Raw genomic sequence first — 10,000 nt, 5'->3', positions numbered from 1 at the left:
ACGTTAGCTAGCCCGAACAGATCTTCACTCGCTGTCAGGTCTAACCCTAGCCCCGTGTTCTACATTGGTCTAACCCTAAACTGTGTTCCACATTGGTCTAACCCTAAACTGTGTTCTACATTGGTCTAACCCTAGCCCTGTGTTCTACATTGGTCTAACCCTAAACCGTGTTCTACATTGGTCTAACCCTAAACCGTGTTCTACATTGGTCTAACCCTAAACTGTGTTCTACATTGGTCTAACCCTAAACTGTGTTCTACATTGGTCTAACCCTAGCCCCGTGTTCTACATTGGTCTAACCCTAAACTGTGTTCTACATTGGTCTAACCCTAGCCCCGTGTTCTACATTGGTCTAACCCTAGCCTTGTGTTCTACATTGGTCTAACCCCAACTCATTTTCAACATTGGTCTAACCCTAGCCCCGTGTTCTACATTGGTCTAACTCTAACTAATTTTCAACATTGGTCTAGCCCTAACTGGAACCCCATCCCAAGTCTAAGTCACCCCATCCCTACCCTCATCACAAACCCCAACCATAACCCCCGCCCCAAACCCCCACCCTAGCCCTACCCGGTCCAAACCCTAACCCTAACCATAACCCCCGCCCCAAACCCTCCCCCTAGCCCTACCCGGTCCAAACCCTAACCCTAACCATAACCCCCGCCCCAAACCCTCCCCCTAGCCCTACCCGGTCCCTGGTCGTCGTCGTTGGGGAACAGGTCGTCCAGGCTGTCCTTGGACCCCTCGCCGGCGGCCTTCTCCTCGGAGGGCGAGGCGTCGTCGTCGAACCTCTTGATCTGGTTCATGAACTCCAGGTGCTTCTTCTCCTCCTCCAGCTGGGCCACGCTCTGCTCGCTGCGCTGCAGCTTGTGCTGGGTGCCCGCCAGCTCGTCACGCAGCCACTGGTTCTCCTGGCACAGGCGCCGCACCTGCGCCCGCAGCTTCTGCTTCTCCGACTCCACGGCGCTCAGGTGCCCCGACAGGGCGATGATCACCTGCGGGGGGAGGGGGGCGCGGGGTTAAACGATTTTAAAGAAAGAGATTTCGATCTCAACTGGGTTTTTGAAGCAGAGGGGAGGGTGTTTACAGATCCCAAATGTGGAAACCATGTGGATGATTTTTTGGGGGGGTTGTTTGTTTTTAAAGACGTTTGCGTACAAGGGGTATGTGTGGGAGAGAAGGGGTTAAACCGGATGGGAGGGAGGTAAAACGTTGGCGGAGGGAGGGGAAGCCTCGGGGGAGTGACTGGCGTCAGCGGGGGGGGGGGGGGGGGGCGAGGCATTCCCGTACTCGATGTGACCGGACCCACTCGCCGGGGCGTCGATGCAGAGCGACCTGTTTGACGCCGAACAAAGGCTTCCATCCCTTAGGGGGACAACTGCTGAATCGGCCCTTCTTCTGCGCCTCTGTCCTCCCTTCAAAAGAGAGGGAGGAGGAGGAGGAGAGGGAGGAGGAGGAGAAGGAAGGGGGAGAAGGGATAATAGCCGATAGAGTCGGATCGCTTCCGTTTTGTTTTGTGTTCGTGTCTTTTCATCAACCCTCCATCTGTGTCAACCGCCCCAACCGGCACCTTCCGACAACACCGACACGTCTCTCTCTCTCGCCCTCCCCCTTCTCTCGCTGACTCATCCCAACCCCTCATCGCGTGACTCAACGCCAAACCCGTCCTCCTCCTCAGTCTCACTGCGCCCGCCCGATGACATCAACCCCCTTAAACTGTTTAAACACGCGCGTTCGCCTCCGGCTAATGTGCCACGCGACCTCGCTCGAGTCGCGGCGCGCTTTGATCTGCGTGTAGCGACCCCTCCACGTGAACGCTGACTCGGGTGGGGGGGGGGTTACTGTATATCGGCTCACTTACTCTACGTATTGTATAGGACTGGGTATCGATTCGAATTTCAAGAATCGATTCGATTCCGATTCACAAGGTTCAGAATCGATTATCACGATTCAATTCGATTCGGTTAGTGTTTTTGCGATTTTGGGATTCATGAATCGATTCTGAAACATTTGATTCAGAATCGATGAATCGATTTTTTAAACCCAGCCCTAGTATTGTAAGTCGCTTACGGATAAAAGCGCCCGCTAGACGACTCGAGGGTAATCCCTCCTACCTGCGCCTCCCCCAGGCCCAGCTCCTACCTGCGCCTCCCCCAGGCCCAGCTCCTACCTGCGCCTCCTCCAGGCCCAGCTCCTACCTGCGCCTCCTCCAGGCCCAGCTCCTACCTGCGCCTCCCCCAGGCCCAGCTCCTACCTGCGCCTCCCCCAGGCCCAGCTCCTACCTGCGCCTCCCCCAGGCCCAGCTCCTACCTGCGCCTCCCCCAGGCCCAGCTCCTACCTGCGCCTCCCCCAGGCCCAGCTCGATGGCCTCCATGCTCTTGCGCAGCAGGCCCGTCTTCTCCTGGGCGGCGGGCGGCGCCGCCCGGTCCAGCAGGGTGGCGAGCAGCTGGGCGTGCTCCCCGCGCAGCGCCTCCAGACCCTGCGCCACCGCCTTGGTGCTCAGCACGATCTCGTCCTGGCTCAGACGCTCCAGGGCCTCCTCGCGTGGGTACACCATGGTGGACATCTAGCCCCGCCTTTCACGCTCTCTGGAGGGAGGGAGGAGAAGGAGGAGGAGGGAGGGAGGGTGAGGAGGGAGAGAGGGAGGAGAAGGAGGTGGGGGGGGGTGAGGAGGGAGGGAGGGAGGAGAAGGAGAGGGAGGGGGGGTGAGGAAGGAGAGAGGGAGGAGAAGGAGGGGAGGGGGGGTGAGGAGGGAGAGAGGGAGGAGAAGGGGGTGAGGAGGGGGGGTGAGTAGGGAGAGAGGGAGTGTGCGTGTGAGAGAGGAAGAGGGGAGAGAGACAGAAAGTGTGTGTGTGTAGTTGTGTGTGTGTAGTTGTGTGTGCCAGTTGGACATAAACTTGAGAAACTCCCCGGTGAAACAAATCTAATTTCCCTAGATTATAACACATCATCTCTCAAATTACAGCACAGATTATAACATGCTATAAGAGTGTCTCTATCACTCAGTAAAGCTCTAGTCTTTTGATCTTGGGCAGAGTGCCTGCCAGCGCCAGCAGGTCTACTGTCCAGTCACATGCAGAGAGAGAGAGAGAGAGAGAGAGAGAGGGAGAGAGAGAGAAGAGAGAGAGAGAGAGAGAGAGAGAGAGAGAGAGAGAGAGAGAGAGAGAGAGAGAGAGAGAGAGAGAGAGAGAGAGAGAGAGAGAGAGAGAGAGAGAGAGAAGAGAAGAGAGAGAGAGAGCGAGAGAGAGAGAGAGAAGAGAAGAGAGAGAGAGAAGAGAAGAGAGAGAGAGAAGAGAGACTTCATCTTCATCACTAATTCGGACGTAAACAAAAACCCTTGGCCTCGCGGATGCTAGAGAGGAATGCGCATCTCCGAGACATGTCCCCCGCTGTGGACGCGCATCTCCAGACATGTCCCCCGCTGTGGACGCGCATCTCCGAGACATGTCCCCCGCTGTGGACGCGCATCTCCGAGACATGTCCCCCGCTGTGGACGCGCACCTGTTCCGGTCACGCGCAGCCGCCCACACCACCACCCCCTCCTTGGCTGCCTGTCAGACGCCCCATCTAGTGACTGCAATGCACCAATATGAGCGATCTCGTCATTACCGTCTGATCGCGACAGAGAGCACATTTTTAAAATGTTCGCGCCTTGTCATCAATCCATATCGTCGCCAATAAGTCCCCAGCGACAGCAAATGCGTTTGAGAAACCGCCCGGCCCCTCGCACAGGAGGCAATGAACAAGGCAGGTAGGCTAGCACGATCACCCAAGGTGACCGATAGAATTACACCGACTAGAAAGAACCTATAAATTCAAGTAGGTCTATCGTATGCAGAGATAACAATGATCATTCTCCAAAATGCATTCGAATAAAACGTTAAGCTCCGGTGTTTGTAAACATTACCGGCTACAGTAGCAAGCAGGCCCGCGGTGTGAATTATGCAGAGGACTTTCTGCAGTTGGAGCTCGTTGCATAAGCAGCACACTGCGTGAAAGAAAGTGGGATTCAGAATCGCTCGACCAGACGCTCAAATAACGGCGTGACTGACAGACGCGATGTAGCAACGCGAGAAGCGCTCGGTGGTTCATATGGTGCGTTCGTTTGTGGTCGGAGGTGGCAAGTCGCAAAATACCTACTTCCGACCTGTGTGCATTCGAGCTATATACCATTATATCACAGTTACGTAGTTATATCTATATACCATTATATCACAGTTACCTAGTTATATCTATATACCATTATATCACAGTTACCTAGTTATATCTATATACCATTATATCACAGTTACCTAGTTATATCTATATACCATTATATCACAGTTACCTAGTTACATCTATATACCATTATATCACAGTTACCTAGTTATATCTATATACCATTATATCACAGTTACCTAGTTATATCTATATACCATTATATCACAGTTACCTAGTTATATCTATATACCATTATATCACAGTTACCTAGTTATATCTATATACCATTATATCACAGTTACCTAGTTATATCTATATACCATTATATCACAGTTACCTAGTTATATCTATATACCATTATATCACAGTTTACCTAGTTATATCTATATACCATTATATCACAGTTACCTAGTTATATCTAGTGCATTCGAGCAACTGGGAGCTGAGAAACATATCCGAATTTGCGACGAGGAAGTGTGAGTTCATGCAGTGTTTTATTTAATCATTCCTAGTAGCAAGTTGCAATTTGCCACCTCCCAGTTATAAACGAACGCACCAATATCGGCCACATTGTATCAGGAAAGTGATACATTTCATTGTTTGAGGGAAGTGATACATTTCATTGTATGAAAGTGATACATTTCATTGTATGAGGGAAGTGATACATTTCATTGTATGAAAGTGATACATTTCACCGCGGCCCGCAACAGTGCGTCAGTTTCCGACTGTATCCTTCCCTGCGCCAAATGATTAAGAAGCAGACAAACACCATTACAAAGACGTCATGTGAACGAATAGAATTGTTCTCTTTCCGCATAATGTGACCTTCATTGATGCTGTTTTAAAAGGTGTCTTTGGCAATAGTGCGAGTTTCCTCTCGGCTATCGAACAAAAGCACCCCGGCTCCTGGGATGATGATGCTCGTTTCTAACCGTCTTCCCACCGGCTGGGTTTGACCGGCACGACAACAAAACACCCGAAATATCAACATCTTGCGCCAGTCTAAAAACAACGTATCTAAACATATTTGAAGGACAACTTTGCAGGTGTCCAAAGAGCGGTTGTTGTTGTTGTATGTTTACCTTTTCGCTCCTCTCCTCGGCTGCTCCACCGAGATGTCCTGAATGATGGTGGCTCGTTATAGACTAGGCTACTAAATACAAAATAGCCCGCACACTACAACGCCGTGGTTTGTGTAGACCTATAATATCGCAGTTGTCTAAAACAATCCGGTTATACAACGCAAATCCTAACCAGCCCGATGCTAACGGAACATGGCTAGCGGATGAATCCCGAGTCCCAGAAGCCTAGTGCTCTTCTGCGAGGCTATACTGGCTTACTTTGGACCGGAGAACCTCTCAGAATAGAGGAATATGTGTTTGCTATGCGGGCCTAAGCGTGGTCCATATAGTGGAGTTCGTTTTCGGTGAGAGAGACCGGGGGACCGCCGGGTCTTGGCAAACGATGTTCCCAGGATGACAGCAGCGACCCGAAAATGGCTGATGGCCGAATTCTCCCAGAATCCACACGAGCCCGAGCTGTGACATCACAGCCCGAGAGCCCCTGCCCCCCCAGGAAGGGAGGGGACTAGGAAACTGGCCTTGGGCATAAAGGGCCACAAAATTATTGCAAACTTGGTGTGTGTGTGTGTGTGTGTGTGTGATGGGGTAGGCTAGGCTATTAAATATAAATTTAGGCAGTCCCCCAGCCCAAATATCCACTGTGTCCACATATGACATTTCAAAGGGAGAATAGAAAGTCACCAAGACGCATACAAATCAGGAATATTTATTTAAAAAAACAAAACAAACAAAAAGATGAACATTTCTTCTTTTCACCCATCACACATCCGTTTTTGATTGACAACGTAATCATGAAAAACATTACTACAAAACATGTTAAATGATACAAAACAAAGACTAAGACAATGCAATATTACAAGTACTATTTCGATATGTACAAGCGTTATATAGTTTCATTATCATTATAGGCAAGAGGCAAATAAGCAGACGACTGCAGAGGAAAGGGAGACAATGGCGTGTGCAAAAAAAAACAACTTTCTGTTCTCTCTCCATTCCTCACGAGCTTAGAATCTTGTTAGTAGAAGCCTATTACATCAAAGCATCGTTCTATCACTGCTTTCCTATGGCAACAACGACTGCTCCCTTCAGAAAGGTACAGGACTGACGCGAAGCTTCCGGAATCCTGTCAAACTCTTTCTTGCACACTTTCTCTACCACTCTAACCGTTTGTTCCGACTGAGGAAAACAAAACTCTGACGGTAGCGAGGGAACGAGGATCACCGCTGATCACTGAAGGTTTTTTTTGTTACTACTAATTGATCACACGGTTTCCTCTGACCATTCACGGTAGGCCCATTAGTCAAGGACATAACGACCATTATGATGTCTCTCAAACACTCACTCACTCACTCACTCACTCACTCACAGATTGACACAGGTACAGGTAAACACACAGGAACAGGACGTCCAATAGATCGAACAGGAAGTCACAAAGGAAGTACAGCCAGTGTATCAAAGACCGAGGTGAAGGAAAACATACAGATGGACAGACGGAAGGAAGGAGGGAGGGAAGGAAGGATAGACTACTAGAACAGTGGTAAACATTGGGATGAAGTGGTGAAGGAAGATGTTTTCAACTTTGAAATGAAATATTTTGGGGAAACAAGGTTGTCATATTTGTCCCGATGTTTTGTTTCAATATTGTCACCAAAAACATTACAAACATCGAACATCTATAGATTTCACCCCAACACCCACTTTTTTTTTTTTTTAAATGGCAGTGATTTTTGCTGAATTCACCAGTGACAACATCTCAAATAGAATATGACCTTCACACTGTACTAACTAGTAGCCTACACTAGCCATATGCTGCAAGGCAATCAGCAGTCAGCCACTACAAACCACTGCTAAGACCAGGGAAAGACGTCGACTGTATAATCGAGTCCACCTCCGGTCTCAAGATGCCTTTCCTTGTAAGTCTAAATCTACAACCATGTTGGACACTCTTGTTGACGATATGGAGTCACGTGGAGCTCATGTCTACGTGACGACTGACGGACCAGTCCCAAATCCACTCCTAGGTCTGGACCCACCTCCAGTAACTCGTGGAGATCAGTTAATTTGATAGGATGGCTCCAATTTGTCCTCTAGTTTGGCCAGTTTTGATGACCGACATTGAAATATTGTCGCCACATTGAATCTCCATGACTATCGACTGGTCTCAGAGTTGAGGTCAGGGGTCGATTTGAGACTAAGCCTTGGTCAGGTGAGCTAGCCCTTAGCCGGCTGCCAGAGACACATGTTAAAGCCTAATTTATACTTCATAAAACGGCTCACGGCTCATGGCTCTTGGTTGCCATGGAATGGAAGCTAAAGACAACGCCCAGGCATTCCATTCCATGGCAACCAAGAGCCATGAGACATGAGATGTTTTATGAAGTATAAATTAGTCTTAAGAGTCGCAGCTCTTAAGGCGATGTGTTTAAGAGTGGCGCTGGCTGGGCCCCTTTCTCTCTGGTACTCAAGAGAAGTTGCACATGAAGTATCAAAGCTCACAGAGACACAGACAGCCACCTAGCACAGTTCCCCCCCTACACACTAACTTGAGAGAATACACTGAGTGTTCCAGATGATTATTAAAGTGTTCTAGAACAGCGCAGTTGGTTCTCAGAATAGACCGAATAATGAACGGTTGCTTTTGGAGGCTGCCGTCTTTGCTTATCAAGCCATTGACTGTATTTGTAGTTCTCAGTGTGAGTTGAAGCTCTTCGTACAAAATCCCGTGGAGAATTTCCCGAAGAGAAAAGGGTCTGACTTGAGTTGTGGACATCACACTTAGTTTCAACACCACTGTAACATCTATATGCGCAGAAACCACCTTTATCTAATTTCAAAGATCTATAATAACCACAGCAAAAATCAAGACATTGGCATTTGTAATACTTAATATTTTCATAATACTTCACACAGCACAGATGTGGGGAGGAGAGGGGGGGGGGGGGTATTAATTTGTTAAAATGTTCAAGTTTAATACACTTCCACCTCAGGTAGCATAAGGCTACTGACCTTGTGTTTCATTGAAAAACCCCCAAAAACGATCATTTATAAACTTTAACTATATACTAATTATAATGCACTTTGACGTTACATTCTGGACCTATGTTCAAATTCTTCTCCAGTTATTCGGATGTGACAGGGCACTTTTCACAGAGTATTGTTCTATAAAGGGAAACGCATGTTCGCCTCATCTCAGGCTACAAGGTAAACTTCTGGTTGCACCATAAACTATTGGCCACATCATCAACACACGCACGCACACCCACGCACACCACACACGCACGCACGCACACACACACAAACCAAACAGTACTGCTTCACATTGGTAAAAAATAAGAGACGACTAGCATCTGTTTCATCTAGCTAAAAAACAATGTTTTCGGTAACCTTCACCACAGAACATTTACACCGACGCACATCGTCACCGCCAGTCACCGCCTGTCACCGGACACTCACTAGGCACCTCACGACACTCTAAAACCACTGGGTCAAACACTTAAGGCGCCCTCGATATAGGTCACCCGGTACAATGGCGCCAATGGAACGGTCCCAAGAACGCGAGACTCTTGGCGCAAACCAAGCGCACCCCGAATACTTTCAGGTATTTGACCCACCGCACGGCGTTTGACCCGGGTCCGGTCAAAACAGACCCGCCATCGAGCTGCCTGTCTGTTGCAGTAGAGAGGAGGAGGGTGGGGGCTAGCAAGCGCCATTGTGCTTTGTTTGGAGGGTGGGAGGGGGGGGGGGTTAAGTGCATAGCAAAACAGACCCTAATGACGATTAAGCGACCCCAGCCCAAACTCAACCCTTAACCCCAAATACGCATCATATCCCCCCACGCCCTCACGCCACGCCCTCACGCCACGCCCTCATGCCACGCCCTCACGCCACGCCCTCACGCGAGCACAAGAGAATTCGAGAACGACCCCTGGAAGCCCTGGAGATGTCGAAAGCGCAAAAAATAAAAGGGCTCGGTTGATTCGAGAGTGTTTTGTAGAGAGATGCGATTTTCGCCTCACTTTAAGAAAGTGGATCATCATGCACATCGTTTGTACAGTATATACTTGTATAGCGTCACCTAGGCCGCCCCCCCCACGCCCGGACGCAATCACAGGACTGTGTGTGTGTGTGTGTGTGTGTGTTACTGTTTGTGGCACGTGAGTGGTGTGTAGGTACAGCATGCATGTCTGGGTAAGACCCACTGTGAACTAGGCCTCGGGCGAGACAGGATGGCTGGCAGGGTTCACGGCGCTAATAGGTGAAAGGTCACCGGGTCAAGATTCAGGGGGGTCGAGGTTCAAACTTTGCGAGTTATTCATGCTGTTGCATCTTATAGTACGATTGGCTTGGTACGGCAGTTGATAAACTTGTGCTGTTAATCCCCTGTCTTTCACACAAATATACACACCAACACACACTAACGGGGCATTACAATTAATTAAAGTGACTAGTGAAAGGAAAAAAAAAAGAATAAAAGTCCAGCCCCCTCCGCCGCGATCCACCGTTCCGATTGGCCGACGCTGGTCCCAGGCGGCAGGGTTTTGTGCGTGTAGGCGGGGCAAGAGTGGAGCGGGGGGCAGGGGGAAAGGTGGGGGGGATCGAGGGGTCGTGACCCTAGGAGGGGGGCTTGCTGTAGCCGAACAGTCCGACGGGGAGGTACTTGACGTGGGTGGGCCACTGGGCGGCCAGCTGGAAGAACTTGACGTCGTTCCACTCCACGC

General features: G+C 49.6%; 1 protein-coding gene across 1 annotated transcript in view; it reads right to left on the bottom strand.

The window, feature by feature from the left end:
• The window catches only part of klc2 (kinesin light chain 2), a 15,195-nt gene extending 9,789 nt beyond the window's left edge, over nt 1-5,406 (bottom strand). Inside the window, exons 1-3 of the mRNA XM_084462254.1 lie at nt 5,283-5,406; nt 2,339-2,588; nt 689-995 (exon numbers count right to left, since the gene is read on the bottom strand). Of these exons, the coding sequence (XP_084318380.1) occupies nt 689-995; nt 2,339-2,566 (535 nt within the window). The 5' untranslated portion in view covers nt 2,567-2,588; nt 5,283-5,406. The remainder of the gene's footprint in view (nt 1-688; nt 996-2,338; nt 2,589-5,282) is intronic.
• Between the last annotated feature and the right edge of the window lie 4,594 nt (nt 5,407-10,000).

Source organism: Borostomias antarcticus (genome assembly GCF_949987555.1).
Source record: "Borostomias antarcticus genome assembly, contig: scaffold_513, whole genome shotgun sequence".
Lineage (NCBI taxonomy): Eukaryota > Metazoa > Chordata > Actinopteri > Stomiiformes > Stomiidae > Borostomias > Borostomias antarcticus.
The sequence above is the reverse complement of the archived record's forward strand: the minus strand, read 5'-3'. Positions and strand labels throughout refer to the sequence as shown.